This window comes from Drosophila navojoa, chromosome X, assembly GCF_054131105.1.
Source record: "Drosophila navojoa isolate 15081-1374.11 chromosome X, UAZ_NAV_1.0, whole genome shotgun sequence".
Classification (NCBI taxonomy): domain Eukaryota; kingdom Metazoa; phylum Arthropoda; class Insecta; order Diptera; family Drosophilidae; genus Drosophila; species Drosophila navojoa.
The window spans coordinates 12,570,940-12,590,213 of NC_142895.1; the positions used below are offsets into that span (position 1 = coordinate 12,570,940).

Here is a 19,274-nt window from a genome sequence, read left to right on the forward strand (position 1 = left end):
AGCTCTGGCATTTGCTTGCATATTGGATTACACTTAAGGCCGCCTTGTGCAAGGCATCTGTCGGCCGACTACGTTCTTTGACTGCAATTGGAGCGCACCTAATGGGCGCCGAGTGTTGGCTGAGTGGGCGTTGGGGCGTGGCTGTTAAATTGCCTGGACAGCAGTTGTTGCAATTGAACTCGGAGCAAGTCAGCTGCAGATCAAAGACGGCCAAGGCAAACATTTACCTACCTTTGAGCTGAAAGCAAGCAATCAAAGAGAGAGAGAGAGAGAGAGAGAGAGAGAGAGAGAGAGAGAGAGAGAGAAGGAAATGAAAACTCGTTTATGATTCGTGTAAGATTTCTTTGTTTTCTTTATTGAACATAATAATTTGTTGTTGTTGTTGTTGTTGGTTTTTAATGCTTGCTCACTTGCTTGTTAAATGTCTTCTGTTTTTGTTTTCTGTTTTTGTTTTTGCCTTAATTTAAATTTAATTTATTTAATTTTAATCGTTAAGGTTTTCTCCCTATGCAACGTTTTGACTTTCAATTATCTCTTCTTCATGCGCTTTTTTTATTTTTAGTTTAGAATCATAGCGTATATCAATAAGCATAAATTTTATAATTATTTTTATTTGTATTTTATTTTTATGTCTTTTTTTTTTTTTTTGCTTTGTTATTTTTATCAATTTGTAGCTCTTGCATAGAAAAAAAATACTTTTTAGCCATAATAATGAACATTAATTTGTAGCTTTAGCTTCACTTTAAGCATGTGTGAGCTGTTCTCTATGTGTGTGTGTGTGTATGTGTTGTTTGTGATTCATGTTTAGTTGCTAATTAACATTACAATATTTATAATTTTTAATTCAATTTTTATTTTATTTTTATTAATTTTTACTTGCATTCAAAAGCGCCATCAATTGATCTGTACGTGTGTGTGTGTGTGTGTGAGTGTGTATTTTACTTTGCATTTTTTTTTATTAATATTTTATTTCAATTTTCTCAGCTATATTTATGTAAAAAATTTCAGCGTGTGTGTGTGTCTGTGTGTGTGTATGAATTATATATAAATATCGAAATAAAATAAATTTGCTCGTGCATGAATAAATGCTTAAATTTCTATATATATATATATATATATATATAATTTTTAAAGTTGTTTTTCTTCTTCTGCTTCTTCTTCATCTTTTGCTCATATAAATTTAAAATTGTCAGCCATTTGTTGTTTAATAAAAACATGTATGTATTCTCATTTATTTTAATAATTATTTGTAATTTGTTATTTTTAAATCTTTTGCAATTTATTTATTTATTTTTCTACGGTTTTTTTTTTTTTTTATGCTGCATGCCATACTCTGTATACATATATATATTTAAATATATATATGTATATATTTATTTTTTACTTAATTCTATAAAAACTGCTTTAATTAAAAATTGTTTTTGCCTTTGCTTCACGCTCTTCGTCTTTTTAATGCATTTCAATTTATTCATTTGCTGTTGCCTTTTTTTTTTTTTTGTTAATATATATATATAAAAAAAAAATATTCATATATATATTTGTCTCATATTTTCTGTTCAAGTTTAATGCTTCATGTAAATTCTGCTTTGCTCTAGCTTTAATTCATTAATCTTGCATATTTTGGCTGCTTAGTTACTTCTTCTTCTTCTTCACTTGTTTAGGCTTCTTGTGTAATCGAACGTAAATTTTGTTAATTTTTTTTTATTTATAAATTAAGTACACACCGATTAATGTTTTTAAGCTAGCGTTTCTTTAGTTTATGTACAACATTTATGTCACTAATAGTATTTATATTGATGCTCCTTCGACTCAGAGAACTCAAAGTGTGTGTTCAATAATTGGTAATTAATTGCATTTCGTATTTATTTAAGAGCTGAATTATCTCCGTCCTCCCCTCTCAAATTATGTACATAACGAACAGAAATTGAAACAATGTTTCACAAACTTGCATATTTTTTATAGAATATTTTTTCTTTTTTTTTGTTGTTGTCGTTAGAAGTGAAAGGGCAACTAATTAACATAAATTACACACACACACACACACACACACGCACACTCATACTTACATACTTTAAAAAACAAAAACAATCAGAAATACGTTACGAATTTGTAATTATATATTAATTAATTAGCATAATTAATTCGCATTATTGTTATTAAATGTTTCGCAAGCATTTTGAGCTGCATTAAAGTTCAACTTTAAGTACATAAAATTTTGGATGGATGCATTAGTCAGTTGATAAGTTTAAGATTATATCATTAAAAAAAAAAACAAAAAAAAAAAAGTACAATTAAAATTGAATTAAAAATATACTTTTCTTTTTCAATATATATATATTTTTAATATTATTATTTAATTTTTATTTTAGTTTTATTCTTTTATTTTTATTTTATTTTTTTTTTTTTTTGTTACTACACAACACAACAAACATCTAGAATTTCGTGGGCTTATCATTTGGTTAGCATTCTCATAATTTTTTTTTTTTTTTCATAAAATTTTTTAGTTTATTTTGTAATATTTTTTTTTTTGTTAGTTTTTAATTGTAATTTTTATACTTTGATTGTGGCCGTTTCGTGCGTGCTGGGTGAGGGGAGTGGGGAAGTTGGCGAAGGGCGGAGGGCGGGGCCATTATTACAACCGAATGTTCATTTAGCTGTCTACACAGAGCTCGCTCATGTCTTTACCATATCATATCATATCATATCATATCATATCATATCGTATCATATATTTATATGCACGCATGCATATCTATGTATATGCATGTGCATACATGTATGTGTGTGTGTAACTAGATGTATGTACAAATCTAAATTTCTTTTTTAAGTGCAAATGTCGACTTGGATGGAGTTTTTCTTTTTTTTAATTATTTATTTTTTTGTTGAAAGAAAATATATATAAAATTGCAACGAATCGGGACTAAGAATGTAACAGGCGCAGCGGCAACTGGAAATTTCGCTCAGTGTAGGCTGTAGCTCTTCCGTTGTCAGCTTCGAGCTGCGCGTTGCGTGTCTTTCAGACAACCATAAGCATTTCACATACATAAGATAATGTATAGTGTATGTATATGTATATGTATTTGTATGAAGAATAAAAGCTAATCAAGAATCATATATGTATCTATATATATATATATTCAAGTTGGACGAATGTGTTGAAGGTTTCAAGGAAGGTTAAGGTTGATTTTTCTTCTGTTTTCTTTAAGCAAACAAAATTTATAGCTCGCTTGGACGCAATCAAAAGTGTTGTAAAATGGCAAAGAGGAGAATGAAACAATTTCAGGGGTTGCTCGTTTGTGTGTGTGTGTGCGTGTGTGTGTTTTCTGTGCTGTGGCTACGTGGCGTATGCGTAATCTTTGTGTTTTATCCTTGGCCAGTTCAGCTAAGTTGCGTATTCAATATTTGTAATTTGTTAAGTATTCATAATTAGCTTTTAGCAGTGTTGATAAATGTTTAGTTGTGTGTCGTTTGTTTCGTTTACTCTTTAGCTTGAGTTTATCATTTTGAGTTAGTTTCAATCTTGAACTAGTTGATTCTTTTGTTTTGTTTTCGTTTTTGTGTTACTAAAATATCGCGAACCTCTTGCCCTCTTGCTGCTCGCTTCGCATCTATTGCCTAGGCATTTGTCCTCCATCAGCAGTTGCTCTTGTGACTTCGTTCGCAGTGTCAGTTGTGACGTCACTAGCTCAAGCATGTTTGTTGAAGCATTGCATGTATGTAAATATATATATATATATATATATGTATATATATATATGTGTGTATATGTATAAGTATTTAAAAAATTGGCTTCTCGCTTCTGTTGTTCGCTCCTCTCTCTCTTTCTCTCTCTATCTTTCTATCTTTCTAACTCTCTTTTGTCGGGTTCATACATTTGGCCACTTGGTTTCTTCGTTTGTTAGGTTTCCATGTTCACTTGTTTCACACTTCATTTCCTTTCGGTTCGTTTCACTTTCAAGCGTTCCTCTTGCTTTGATTTTGTGTCTATTTATTTTTGTGAGAACTTTTGCTACATTATCATTATTGTTGTTATTATTTCAATGCTTTTCAGTAAGTTATTTTATTTTATTTATTTATTTATTTTTATGTTTCTTAACTGCTTATTGCGTTTTATAAACACTAACTTGTCATATTATATTAATTTATTTATTTATTTATTTTTTTTGTATATATTTTTTTTTTTTTTTCATAGATTTTTGTCATACTTATTAAAACTACTCAACTTAAGCCGATTGCTTGTTGTGTTTTCTCAATATTTTGTCGTGTTTTTGTGTCTGCCATCCGCTTGTGTCATTGCTGTAACTTAGTCAACTAGACGCCGTATAACTAGTAAAAAAATGTGTTTTTGACTGGCTCACACCAACATACTAGGTAATATATGCTATACGTTAAGTAATACTAGACAAAAAAAATATATAGTTTCGTTTGCTTACTAGCCTAGAATTGTAAATGTCTATCGATCGTAAACCGAAAATCAAAATACAAACAAACAAACAAATACTCGTATCTCCTCTCTCTTTCTGCACGTAAATACATCGTTGCGTTCTCTTTCCACCCACACTTCACTTGCCTGCCCAAGCACGCTAGCTCTCTTCATTTTCATCTTCATTTTCACTTTCATTTTCATTTCCATATCCATTTCGGTTTCCTTTTGATTCAGCTGTTCTTGCGGGTCTGAGGGGCTCTGTGGGCGTGGCTTAGTAGCGCTGCTGATACTCATGATGCCAGCGATTGAAGTCAATGTGGAACACAATGATGGAACCAGTTGACAGGCCAGCGAGCAAATATCTATTGAGAGAGTGAGAGAGAGGGAGATGGAAAAAACGAGAAGAAACAGAGAGAAGAGACAGAGACAGAGATAGTATAACATATTAATCAGTTTATGTGTGGCTACACCCCAAAGGCCTGCTGCCCTCCAATACTTACTTCTGATCATGAGTGAGAGCCAGCGAGCGTATGCCCGCATTGCAGGCGGGGAAGGCATAGAGCGGCGCCAGGTTGAAGGTGCGCCACACCTCGACAATGCCGCGATCTCCGGCGGTCATCAGATACTCGCCATCGCGCGAGAGCAGCATGCACTATAACAGAGAGAGTGAGAGAGAGAGAGATAAAGAGAGATGCAGAGAGATCAATTGAGTACCTAGAGCTAAACAGAGATTCATCTGTGAGCGGGACTCACCTGCAGATTGTCGTTGTGTGTCTCGTGGCGCAGCTTCTTGCCATTGATGGTGTAGGCCGCGACGTTGCCCTTGTCATAGTTGATGACTATGAAGCCCTCGCGCGACATGGTTATCAGCTCTGGCGAGTGGAAGTCCACGGGCGGGTCCAGCGAGCGCAGCAAGTCACCAAATGTTGTGTGTATCAAAACGGGACCATCTAGCAAGCAAAAGGTAAAAAGAAAGAGAGAGAGAGAAAGAAAGAGAGAGAGAGAGAGAGAAAGAGAGAGAGAGAGAGAAAGAGAGAGAGAAAGAGAGAGAGAGAGAGAGAAAGAGAGAGAAAGGGAGGGGCAGAGATCGCATGTTAGACTAGGCTAAAGCTGAGAGCGGATTGAACTTACTCGTTGAACCGGATACCACCAGGCCGAGCTCAGCGCTGATGACCACCGAGGTGACTGCCTGCTCGTGACCCGTGAGCGTGGCACGAGGCGTGGGCACGTCGCCCTCGCCGACAATGCTCTGGGTACGGGCATTCCAGTGCCAGAGCAGCACGGTGCAGTCCGCCGAGCCGGACGCTATGTAGCAGTCGGACGTAATGTTGCACTCGCTGCGTGCCATGCACGTGACGACGCCGAAGTGCCCAAAGACGATTTGCACGATTTTCGCTAGAAAGAGGACAGAGACAAGGAACGGTACAGGCTGCTATCTCGGTGGGGGAGAGACAGAGAGAGGGAGAGAGAGGACACTCACCTGTCTCGGTTGCAAACACTCGAAAACTGTTGTCCCAGAAGCCGCAGGCAATGAGGAAGCGACTGTCCACGGTGGTCACAAAGCAGTTCGAGCGGATCTTAAGCATTTGGCTAAAGTTGTCGCCCAAATGGCGACGGCTGACCGCGTGGCTATTGTTGTTGGTGCCATGCACAGCTGCAAAGAGAGAGAGAGAGGGAGAGAGAGAGAGGGAGACGGGGTCAATAGAATCCAAGTGGAAGCAGTTAGCCTAGCTGTACTTACTCAGCACTGGATCAATGGTCAGCGGCTGATTGGAGCCCGGCGATTGCGGCGACTCGGCATAGCTTGGACTCTGGACGGATGCGGTGTAGTTGCAGTTCCAGCGATTCACCGCAAACTGATGGCCAGCGGTCACCGTGACGACGGACGGCAGCGACAGCTGCGGATACGTGTTGGCCGAGATGTGAATGATGGGCGAATTCTGATAGAACTTGAGCATCTGGCACAGGTCCTCGGGCATGGCACTGAACATCATGGGCGACAGGTGCATGGCCGAGCTGCGCGGTGGATGCGGCTCCATCAGCAGCTGGCTGGGCGTTTGGCCAAAGTTGCGTATTTGATTCTCGACTGCCTCGCGCATCACCGGATCGAGCACGCCGTCCAGATCGACGCTGCCCTCGTAGGTGAGATAGTAGAACACGTTGGTGGCCCGGATCGCCTCGGGTCCGCGCTGCTTGTAGCCGAATATCAGATCGATCCACTGGTGCAGCTGGCAGGACACGAACTCCGATTCGAGAGCCATGCGATTGATGCGCACAAACTCCTCGGGCGTCTTGGCCCAGGGGGGTAGCTCGATGTCGTCCACCAGGGCGCCGTCCTCACGATGGCCCAGCCGATAGCCGGACGCATTGTAGAACATCTCCGGCAGGAAATACCACTCGGGTATCAGCTCCTTCACATCGGACGTATCGCGCTGGCAGTTCTTCCAGCTGAGCGACACGGACGAGAACAATCGATCCGGATAGTCGAATTTGCCGCCCTGCAGTGCCAGGAACATGGACGTGAACGGCTCCACGCGCACCAGCCAGTTGAGAGTGAATGCGGCGGTCGAGTAGTGCGTGCCATAGTGGAATGGCGGAATCGTGTCGCTGTCCCAGCTCTCGTAGCGCTCCTCGAAGTAGGCGCGACGCGACGGATTCAGGGCGCCAATCGGCTTCGACAGATCCCGGTAGTTGGAGGGCAGGCTGAGGTCCAGATCCTTGGAGTCGTAGTTGGTGAGCACCCAGGGAAAGATCGGATACTGGTTCAGATCGTTGTACGTGCGGCCGGCGATCGTGTTGAGGAACATCAAGTACTCAAAGTTGGAGATCTCGCGCCGCTGCCATTTCTGTGTCATGTTCGAGTTGCGCATCAGCTGGCGCGGCGACATCATCGAGGCGCGCCGAGTCTGCGGTATGCCGTACTTGATGCCGACGCCGACGCGCGGCAGCGCCTTGATCACCTTCTTGACGGTGTGCTGGTCGGGAAAGGCGAACAGGATGGAGGTGCGGCTGGCCAGGAAGATCTCCAGCGCCACGTTCTGCAGCAGGTAGCGGCGCGAGAAGATGGCCCGCACCTCGGAGAAGTACCACTTGCCGTGGAGATGGTCGCAGTACTTGAGCACCTCGGCGTCGATCTTGTGGAACTCCGGGTGATCCTCGTCCACCTCGAAGAACATCTCGGTGCTGGTGATCGAGACGGTGCCGGGCGCTACCAGGCCCGGTGCTATCAGGCGCGCCTTGGTGCTGATGTTGACGGGCCCGGTCAGATCCAGATCGAGCTCACGATCCTCGATCAGCAGCTCGGCGTCGTCCAGCAGCTCGCTGTTGTGCTGCGACGAGGGGTGCGCCCGGGACACCGCAATCTGTGTGTGGAACTCGTCCCGTGTCTGCAGAATGGCGTCCTCCGGTGCGCCGTTCTCCAGCGCCGCCTTCAGCGTGGCCTGCGGATGCGAGGAGCCGCGCGGGTTCTGCACCATGCGCTTGCGACGACGTGCGTCGTCCTCCCAGGCGTCCAGCTTCCAGTAGGTGGTCTTCGCCAGCGGGCCCACGGTCGCCGTCAGCGAGCTGGTGATGGAGCCAATGCCGTTGGCATCGCCCCAGGCGCCATGACGATTGCACATTATGTTGCGCACCTTCTCCAGGAGTCGGCTGGCGATGACATTGTCGCGACGGCGTGCGGCTGTGATCAGGTGGTCGCACATGCGCTCCTCCTCGCGCCGCTCGAGCAGCGTCTGGGCGCACTGCGACTCGAAGTCGGCGTGCTTGAGCACGTCGTCGGCGCGCATGCGGTTCAGTATGAACTCAGCCTCGTTGGCCACGCGCACAATGTGATCCTTCATGGCGTGCGAGAGCAGCCGGCCCTCGTTGATCAGCTCGATGAAGGCGAGGCCGGCGTGCTTCTGCAGGCTGTTCTGCCACTCCTGCGAGCAGAGCAGCATGACCAGCTCGACGACAGAGTGCGAGTTCTTGAACGTGGTCAGACCCTTGCCCTCCATCAGCAGCTCCTGACCGTGCGAGCCGACCAGCGTCTTGGAGAGGAACGGCGCAAAGTCCACCATGATTTCGCGCAGCAGCGGACACACTGGACCCAGGGCTATCTCCAGCTTCTGCGTAAGGCTGGCCTCGCGCGACGGCGTCGTCAGCGGCAGCTGGGCAACCAGCGCCGGCGGCTTCATGGGCAGCTCATCGGGTCGCGTGCGCTGCTGCTGCTGCTGCTGAGCCTGTGCGCCGGGCACGGTGTTCGCACCACCAGCACCGCCAGCGGCAATGCCAGCACCACCCACACCATAGCCGTCCGGCACACGCACCACCGATATCTCCGAGTCGGGCTTATCGCCGCGCTCACTGCCCACGACCATGCCCAGTCGTGAGACGCCCTGTTGCTGCTGTTGCTGCTGCTGCTGCTGTTGCTGCTGCTGGTGCTGCTGGTGCTGGTGCTGCTGGTGCTGGTCATGCTTGCCGCTGTCGCTGGCATCCACCAGGCCGGCAACGAGTCCAGCACTGGCCGCTGCCTGCACGGCGGCGTCCTCATTCAGATTCACATCGGTCCAGCTCTCGTCGTTCGAGTTGCTCGGCTTGTGATCGTCGGCCAAAATGTCGCTGGAGGACTCCACCTCGGGCACCTCGTTCTCCGTCGAGTTCATGTTCAGCGACACCACATCCGAGTCCACGCTCTAAACGGTTCAAGGATTATATGGGAACAACGAATACATGTCAATACATTAGGCAGAGGTGAGAGCCAAAGTTGAAGCGTTTTGTTTTTGTGTGGGCTCGACAGAACGAAAACAGTGGACAATCAAATGGTGCTGGGGTGGGTGAGGTACGCAGTGGGTGGGTGCACTGAATGTGAAACATTGCATAGTTGGTGCTGCATAACTATCGATAGTGCTGCTATCGATAGGCTATCTAAGTGACGGGCTAACATTGTATTAGTGACAGAACTAACAGCGTGTATATAGACATGTAAATATTGACTTTCTATAGTGGTAATCAAAGCTTTATGTTATCGATAGTCGATATATTGCTCAAATCAATTCGATTAGTGCGTAATACCATGCATATAGATATATGTGTGATGACTGTCTAGAGTAGTAGTCAAAGTTAGTCTACAGTTTACGCTCTGGGTTCGATAACCGATAAATTGCACCTATCGATTACACAGCTAACGAAAACTTGCAACCTGATGTATCGATGCCTTAGATTATCATTCGCAGTTTTCTATCGACTAACGATAGTTCTCTTTCGCCTTCGATTACTCAGTTTATCGAGAGATTTTTCACATAGCTAACCATAGTTATCGATTACTGCAAATTCGTTCATTGTATTTGCTGTGCTGTGCCAGTGTGTATCTCTGTGTGCGTGTGTGCGTGTATGTGTGTGTGTTCGCTTTCGGTATCATTTGCACATTAATTATGCACCCCGAACAATAAATCAAACCTCCATTGCGCTAAGCAAAGCTCATCTGCCGCCCGAATCCTGTTGACCAGCCACGTCCTCTGCACGCTCTTGTCAACACATGCATTTGTCAACGCCACGCACAAAATGTTATCTACAGATCTCTCTATATAGAAAACTACCCCTCTGCCCCCGCCCTCTCTCTCTCGCTCTCTCCAGCCCTAGCCGCCCGCTACATTCAGTCCCTGTTTGACTGTGATTTGCATAAAAGGCAATCCAAAGCACTCTCTCTCGCTCACTCCCGCTCTCGCTCTCTCCATCTCTTTGGCCATTACGTAACTCAGCTCATCCGAAAAGCATTACCCGGAGTGGACATGGCGGACAGACTCCATCCACATGGACAGGGCGGAAGGCAGGTTATGGAACGGATAGTCATATGACAGAATTTGTTAAAGCGTTTGACAAATGTCAACTGTCAAACACAAATGCTGAACAGCACTGGGCTGAGTAGGTGTTAACACAGCTGTTTCCCTATACGTGTGTGTGTGTGTGTCTGCTATGTGTGTGTGTGTGTGTGACAGCTGTTGCGCCTACGCAATATGCTGCAATATCCTGCTTGAATGTTTGTGCAGCAACTAAAATCAATCGCCTTTTGTTTGGCCCAAAATTGAATACACACACACACACACGCACACGCACTACATGTGTGTGTGTGTGTGTGTGCGCTACATGATTAACTGTTCGCATGTGTGTGCGTGGAGTACAGCGAGAGCAGAACAGGATTTGCCATATTAATAATGCAAGCAGTTCATTAAGAACCCAAAACCGGAAGACGGCACGTCGTGACTGCCACACAATGAAAGCTGCGAGTGTGCGAGTGTGTGTGTGTGTGCTCTTACTCTAGTTTGTAACACTAATTGCATACCATATACATGGACATTAACATACATAAATCACAAGACACACACAAATGCAAACAAATCCATGAGACACACAACAAATCACGTGGCGCACGCAGCCAAATCAAACTTGAGTGCGTGTGTGTGTGTGTGCGTGTGTGTGTAGGCGTGGACTTCCGCTGAGATTGCCTAATGATTTATTGATTGCATTTAATTGCAATTCAATTCGTATTCCCTTTTTTCTTTTTTTTCTTAACAAATCAAACAAATCTCAACGAAAATCAAGAAATAATTATAAAAAGAGATAAACGCGATCCTATAGATGCCTTGTAAAGTAAATATATTATAGCTTTTGGTTTCAAGCGTATGCAGGCAGAGTATAGAGTTCTTTATGTAAAACCAGCATAAACTTCTAGTATAGATTATATAATGTATATAATATAATAGATCATCTTATGACATAAGAAATCGGTTAAACTGTTTTAAAGATGATGGTTATACCAAAAATACGAATCACTTAAGGACTGTAAGAGGTGACGTGGTAAGCGAGGCAAGAGGGCGACTGAAAAACAGACAGACAGACAGACGGACAGATTGATCGATATATCGCCTTCGATCGATATGCCACCCCTTCTTTAGCTTCTTACACAACTTCGACTAAGCTTTGAGCTATAAGTTAACAGTTATATAACAACTCTGCCGTTATGTGTTCTCTACAGTGATTTTTCTTATATAAATAGAATGTTGAGTTCATGCTTGATTGACTTTAGAGCTTCAAGTCTCTCTCGACAAGCAAAAGCCAGTGAAATCCCAAGCTAATTAACTTGGCTTAAGATATAGAGGGAAAAGAGAGGGAGACGGGGAAGGCAGAGAGAGAGAGAGAGAGAGAGAGAGAGCTAGAGCTGAATGCATCAGTTGTGGCATGCCAGCTCGAATTATCGGCAACGCCTTAAAGTTCATGCGGGGAGTCTATCAGCTGCGGCCGAGGGAATTAAGAATTACTTGTGTGGCCAGCTGTAAGTCCGATAGATAAGTTGCATGGCAAATGGGGAGGCGGAGCGGGTAGCAGGCCGAGGGCAAATGTTGCATTGCGCTGGTTAATTGATTGCATTGGCTCATTGCTGCAATATTGATTGCATTAATGCGCACGGCTCAGCCTCGGCTCAGTTAGTCAATGCTGCTGCCTCTACCACCGACTCTACCACGGCCTTTGCAATTATGCAATGTCACATTTGGTTAGGCCACAAAAGTAAAGAAATTAAATTACAAATTGGCAAACAAACACGGCAGTCAGAGTGACAGAGACAGAGACAGAGCGACAGAGAGAGCGAGAGAGAGAGTGCGAGGTGAAAGCAATATGAAAAATCGATTTAAAAATTGTGAAAAACATGTTTCGTCCGCACGAATACGAATCGAACAAAGGCCACAAAGTTGTGCAATATGAAAATGGGAAACAAAAGTTAAATAAATTTCACATGATTTGTGTGCTCTATGCCCAGAGTGGACTCTGTGTGCCTATGTGTGTGTGTGTGCGAGTGTGTGTGTTTTGGCTAGGTGGGCGTGGCCTGTGCACTAATTAACACACGAAATGTCAACAAACGTTATGAACTTTTCAATTATATACTTGTATGTATTCATGTGAATGTGTGTGCGTGCGTGTGTGTGTGCGTGCGTGTGTGTGTGTGGGTGTGGGTGTATCGGATTCCGCCCTATAGCAGCCTTGCAGAGAGTTTTAATCGTGCAATTATTTGCATAGCAATTTATATATATATACTCACAAATATTATATATGGAATGTTGAACCAAATTATATCTGCCATTTATATGTATTCACAAATACAATATATGTGAGAGGCTAAGCCATATTAAATCTTCTATTTGCAAGTGTGTTCAAATACGGATTGGGCAAGCAAATGTCCATTAAGTGCCTCTTGCTTCTCTCCAATTAAATTGCACTCACTTAATGCAGCTAACTATGCCTGGTTTGTCGTTCTTGTCTCTGCCTGAATGGCTACGCTTCTCGCTTACAGTTTCTCTCTAATTTCCTCTCCTTTTGGTATTTTTCATGTTTCGTTTTCAACTCAAGTTTCCTTAAGCGATGTTAATGGGTTCTTTGCTTTGCTAGCGAATGCCCTCTCGCTTGCTTTCAACTTATCTTCGCTTCTCTCTTCATTGATTACTCGGCTATGTTTCTATATATAACTTGTTGGCTTTTTTTGCTTAGCTAAAGCTTTTAGCTGTTTTTGCTTTGATAGCGAATGGCCTCTCTAAAATTTGCTTTGAGCTTATCTACGCTTCTCTCTCCATAGAATATCCTGATATTTTATATGCTTCTTATTTAACTTTTCGCCTCTTTGAAGCTGTTTTTACTTATCTAGTCATAGCCCTTTCTATGTACCTTCTTTGAACTTATCTACGCTTCTCTCTCCATGGATTACTCTGAGATTATGTATGCTTCTTACTTTGCGTACTTCTTCTTCTTGACTTTTCACTCTCCATAGAATATCCTGATATTTTATATGCTTCTTACTTAACTGTTCGCTTCTTTTAGGCTGTTTTTACTTATCTAGTCATAGCCCTCTCTATATATTTGCTTTGCACTTAACTACGCTTCTCTCTCCATAGATTACTCTGAGATTATGTATGCTTCTTCCTTTGCATACCTCTCCTTCTTCACTTATCTGGTAACTTTTCTCTCTATAGAATCGCTTTGAACTTATCTACGCTTCTCTCTCCATAGATTGTTTACGTATGTAAATGCTGCTTAAGCTCTCGTTGTATTTGTTTTGCCAGCTACTGCCTTGAAGGCAATAGATTGCCCTTAAATTGAACTCTTCTTCTCCCTTCCTCTTCTTCTTTTTTCCATCACTTTGTCTCTGTTTGATTTGCCAATGGGCGATTTGTCTACTGCTTTGATCTACACTTAATTGCGCTTTTCAACAGCCTTTGTCATTATTGATGCTTCTCACTTTACTTGATTTCTCTCAGCTCTCCTCAAGAGCAGCTCGTAGCTGTCCTCTGCTTTGCCTCGCTTTGCCTAGCCCATGCCCAGCCTACTGCCTACACTCTGCACTTAGCTGCGCTTCTCGCTTCCCTGTAATTTGCAGACGCCTTTTGCATTTCGAGCAATGCTTCGTCCAGTGTTGTGTAATACCTTGGCCTGGCCTGCACTTAGCCACGCTGCTCGATTCACTGCGCTTCTCACTTCACAATTAATTGTGTTTACTACTCGTATTACTCTACTTTGTCCGGCTGCCCTCGCCTTTGTCTCCCTTGCTCTTTTTGTATTCGTTGCCTCAACACGAATTATGCCTTAATTCTTTTGTTTCTCGCTCGACGAGGAGCTCGCTTCTCTTTCTACTCGAATGGCCGCTGGGATCAGCTGTGTAACTTATTGTTTTGCTTATCCTTTTACAACTTTTCTCAACTAGCTACTTAATTGAGCTGCTTCTTTGGGCATGCTTCAGTTAACTTGAGGAGGTAATTGCTTTTCGCTTATATCAAATTCTCAACTACGCTTCTATCTTCTCTCTCCCTCTCTCTTTCACTCGCTCTCTCTTGCTTTCCTTTGAACTTCTGGAATTGTGGTTTTCCCTTTCTTTTTTTTTTTTGAGCTCATAAATTAAATAGATTCCAAAGAATTTGTAATTGCTCCACTGCAAGGCTTTGCTTCAGAGCTCGGCAAACCGATTTTACGTAGGTATTTTTGGTATTTTTAGTATATACTTCAAGTGCAACAAAATGTGAGAGTCTTTAGGTGAGTGACAGCGTTTCTTTGTACGTATGTGTGTGTGTGTGTGAGTGAGTGAGTGACTGTGTTTCAGGTGAGTTGACTTCAATTGTTCTTGTTGCTGTTGTTGTTGTCAAATTGTTGCAGTATTTTTGAGATTTTGTTGTTGTTGCTTGATGATTTTACTTTTACCTTTGGTAATTTTTGTGGAACCATTGGCTTGGGAGGTGACAATGGTTGTTGTTGAATTTTAATTGAATCTTTAGTTGATTTTACAGTTGTTGTTGTTGTAGTTGTTGTTGCGGTTGTTGTCTTAGTGTTCTTGTTGTTGTTGTTGTTCTTGTTGTTGTTGTTGTTGTTATTATTGTTATGAGCCTGTGACATTTTGTTTTGATTGATTTGCATAGTTTTAGTGTTTTGATTTCGATAAGAAAAACATGCAAATGAATTGGCTTCACTGCTTCAATAGATTGTTGTTGTTGTTGTTGTTTCTTTTCTACAAGTTAGAGCTAAACTAAACATACACTCAGCCATACACATCCAAACGATTGAATAGTTGAAGAGATTTCATTCGTCATGCAAAGTGAACTGAAATCAATCTTAGGACTAGAAACTTGAACTTGCTCCGGCCCCAGCCCCAGCTGCATAATCCCGCTTCCCGATATATCGCACACACATACACACACTCGCGCACGCCTAGTACCACGAATCGGTTCACTCACCTTGATGGAGGGCGGCCCGCTCGAGTGCGAGTCGTTGTCCGCGAGCACCGACGGATTGTTCTCATCGACGACGATGATCTCGTAGTCGCTGTCCTGAATCTGACGGCCGCCTGTACCGGAAAAGAGACGAGAGCCGAATTAGTTCGAGTTAGTTATATATATATATATCTATGCATATCAATACATACATATATAAATAGAGTCTAGATAAAAAGCATAATTCGTATGTTACGTTTGACTTAGGCACAAAAACAATAGTAATAACATTTGTGTTTAGGCATGTTCTCTAACGGTTACATCAATCGAACTGTGAACGAACGCACAAAACTAAAAACGAAAGAAATACCAACAAAATATCGGCTAAATACATTAAGCTATGGTATATTATAGTATGTGTAGAAGAAGTAGAAAGAGCGAAACGAGTTTGAATTCCATGTGGAAATATCAATATCCAGTTAGGCATTTGACAAGCAGTTAAGCTGTCAACACCTCACAGTGCTGCCAGATCGTCAGCAGACCGAGTGGGCCCCGGCTCAGGTGCTACAGCTGTCTTTGATGACCTGCTAGAGCCCATTAGAGCCAGACAATTGCCTCAGTAGCTCAATAGCAACATGTTAGGCCTGACAGCTGCTGTCAAAGTGCCTGTCAACCGGCAGAGATTAGACATATTTTTATTAAAGCAATGGGAAAATCTCTGCAAATGAATCCAATTTCATGCATTGGACTAAAGGATAAGGCCGACACTCTCTAATGGACGCTGGCAAAGTTGACAATTTATTATGGTATTTGAGTGGGAGAGTGAGATAGAGAGAGAGAGGGCAATATTCGAGTTGCCTGACACTTTTGAGGTGTGGAAATTGTTTGAGTTTTGCATTAATTAGTCAAATGGCTTTGACTGCATGTAGTTGATGTTCAAGAGCTCAAATTTGCATACCTAAGCACAGACACACACACACACACACACAAGCTGACAAAAATGAGAAACAGAGAGAGAGAGAGAGGGAGAGGGAGAGGGTAAGAAGAGAGAGTATGCATAGCTTAATAGTTAGCAACTGCTTTCAACAGCATTTGGTATTATTTTTTTGTTCGTTTTCTTTTTCTCTTTATGGCATCTAAAGTGCTGCAAACTAATCTGCTAGCTCAATCTCTGCAGCTCCCTCTACGCCCCCGCCCACCCTCTCTCTTCCCAACTCTCATGCTCATATCTCCTGCATTGTGCACGCAGCTGCTGCTGTTCATTTGAATTCCTAATTCACATTGCCCCAGCCCCAGCCCCTGCCCCAGCTCCTGCCCCTGTCCCAGCTCCTGCCCCTGCCCCTGCCCAGCTCAGGCACCTACTGCTATCTGGTAATTTTGTTATTTGTAAGGTTTTCAGAGTGCCATAGCTGGGGCTTACGCCCTTTGTTCGACCAGTGAATTGCAGCCGTAGCCGCCGCAGCCGCAGCTGAGTCTCATGGATGCATAATGCAATCGAGAGATACGCGCGGCCTTTAGCCGGCTCATTAGCGAATTGCCTGGACTGTGGTTAGCACCGGCCGTGCATTGTCCAAAACTGTTTTTCAGTGTTGCTTAATGTCTTAATTGAGATTTATGTACGGCGCTGTTAAGTATGCTACACTTTTTGTTTGCCTGTCGCACGCTCGCTTGCTTCATTTGCAATAATTTCCCAGTGTGGCGATTTTTCACACACAGAGAGAGAGAGAGAGAGGGAGAGAGGGAGAGAGAGGGAGAGCGAGAGAGAGAGGGAGAGGCAACGAGAATTATGTGCAGGCCACAAATTACTTTTGTTTCAGCATTGTAAACGTGTTATCGGCTCTTACAGCTGCCCTTGTCCTGCCTCCCCCCCCTCTCTCTCTCTCTCTCTCTCTCTCTCTGTCTCTCAGTCACATAATTTATATTCGTTTGCCTGCCTTTATTTTTTGCGACTAATTTACATTTTTTGTCGCTGCCATTAAAAAATGCTCGCTGTGTGTGTGTGTGTGTGTATGCGTGTGTGAGTGTGTGTGTGTCCAGGCAGCAATATAAAAATAGAAAAGAGAGAGTGAGAGAGAGAGAGAGAAATGCACGCGTGCCGCATGTCGTTCGCTCCGTTTTTATGGCCCAATATTTTACGCCCGTCTACGAAAATAATACTGAATGCCAAAAAATACCGTTAATTCATTTTTATGGTATGGAAAATTAACGAATTAGACGCAACTTCTTCGTGCTGTCATTGGGCTCTGTGCGCTCTGCCCGAAATGAAGATAAATGAAATGAAAATTGTGCTGACAGCACACGAAAATGACGAGTAAAAGCCGCTGGGCAACAGTCCCCCCCCTCCACCGTTCCCCGCCCAGCCCCATACGCCACGCCTTCTGCCATGGGTCGTACGCCCTGTATTTTCGTCCCTAAATTCCCAAGCGCTAACAGGACCAAGTGTCAAAAATAATGCTGTCACTGTGGCTGCAATGCATGTGTGTGTGTGTGTGTGTGTGTGCTGTCTATGTGTGTGTGTGTGTGTGTGTGTGTGTCTGTTATGTCTAGTAACAAAGATAGATTGCACTTTTTAAAAGCATAAATGGATAGCATTTTGCTACATGACCTCAAACAACAACAGCAACAGCACACACACACACACACACACACAGCAGTTGACACACACACACCTACACATACACAACCTGTACTTTGTGTCTTTGTCCATGTCAACTGGACATTAGCAAACGTCGCCTTTGAAATCAAACACATTCAAATCGAATCAACAATTTAGGCCAGAAAAAGAAAAACAAAAGTAATAGAAGAAGAAGAAGAAGAAGAAAAATTCAAATGTAAACAAAGCCAATCAAATTTCAATTGCAATCAAATAATTGACTCTCAGAACAATATAATTGCATAAATGGCATTAAAATAAAATCAAATTGCAATCGAATAAATACAAATACAAATACACATACACACACACAAATATCATCAGTGTATGTGTGTGTGTGTGTGTGTGTGTGTTTGTGTTAAAGTAAATTGTGCATTGTGCAGCTAAATGTCAAACAATTCAATGAGATTTATTCAAAAAAAAAAACAAAAAAAAAAAATAAAAAAAAAAATATATATATATATATATATATATATATATATATATATATATATATATATATATATATATATATATATATATATATATATATATATATATATATATATATATATATATCAAATGATGCCCCCGAGGCTCACAAATGGCGCCAGCCAAGCGGCAAACACTGTGCAACAAAATTGCGCATTCAATTTGACTGCGACAACAATCAAAAATGCATCGACTCATTTCGGCTTACAACAAAATAATGACAATCAAATTATTCACATTTGTAGAGAGCAAAGACAAAGTATTTATTTATTGCATAGCTCCATTCACAATTCTGGCAATTCTGGCAGCAATCCGATCAGAATTGCAAATTGTGAAACATTTCTATGGATATTTATTTTGAATTTCCCAGAATGTCTTGGGGAAATACCTTGATTATTTCTATAGAGGACAGACAAATCCATTTACATTTTTCTTTAAGACTCAATTATTTTTGACTTAAACTTTGATCTTTTTCAGATCTATTTTTTTTAGTAGAGCGCTTTTAGCCTTGAAGATGATTTCTATGGACTCTTCAAGAGAGAGTATGAATTTATTAATTTTATTTAATTTTATTTTAGCTTTAGGTTGAAAAAATTTTTGTCTTGCTTAGACAAAGTCCAAAGAGCATTCCAGAAACTGTTTTTATCAAAATATTTTACGAAAATTTTGAGTTTCAACTGGAAACAATTTTTGCATTGAAAAGACGTATACAAGGAATACGAATAGGAATCACAAATCCAGTCAGGATAAGTCAGGTAAGAATTTAAGGCGAGTTTAGATGAGAGAATATGAATTTGATTTTGAGGTTTAAGTAAAAACAATTTTTGTCTTGCTTAAACAAAATCCAAATGTGGCAAAAATATAAGATATTTCCAAAATATTTTATGATGTTCTTGAGTTTCAATTGGTTGAACGTCCAGTCAAGATTCCGAAGTCAAGCCGAACTGACTTTACTCAGGCAACATGAATCGCATTCTCGATTCACAACCAAATCATTCCAAAT

At 42.2% G+C, this 19,274-nt stretch overlaps 1 protein-coding gene across 24 annotated transcripts in view; it reads right to left on the bottom strand.

Annotated features, from left to right (window-relative positions):
* Positions 1-426: 426 nt before the first annotated feature.
* LOC108657046 (neurobeachin) overlaps positions 427-19,274 on the bottom strand; it is a 119,135-nt gene continuing 100,287 nt past the window's right edge. For 15 of the 24 annotated variants that reach the window (XM_089264003.1, XM_089263998.1, XM_089264000.1 and 12 more), the window contains 8 exons: positions 15,172-15,281; positions 14,642-14,824; positions 6,168-9,099; positions 5,907-6,080; positions 5,558-5,821; positions 5,180-5,376; positions 4,927-5,078; positions 427-4,788 (listed from right to left, as the gene is read on the bottom strand). In XM_089264003.1, coding sequence (XP_089120129.1) covers positions 4,698-4,788; positions 4,927-5,078; positions 5,180-5,376; positions 5,558-5,821; positions 5,907-6,080; positions 6,168-9,099; positions 14,642-14,824; positions 15,172-15,281 — 4,103 coding nt within the window. In that variant the 3' untranslated portion in view covers positions 427-4,697. The remainder of the gene's footprint in view (positions 4,789-4,926; positions 5,079-5,179; positions 5,377-5,557; positions 5,822-5,906; positions 6,081-6,167; positions 9,100-14,641; positions 14,825-15,171; positions 15,282-19,274) is intronic. The other 9 variants (XM_089264015.1, XM_089264002.1, XM_089264001.1 and 6 more) reach the window with 1 other exon arrangement.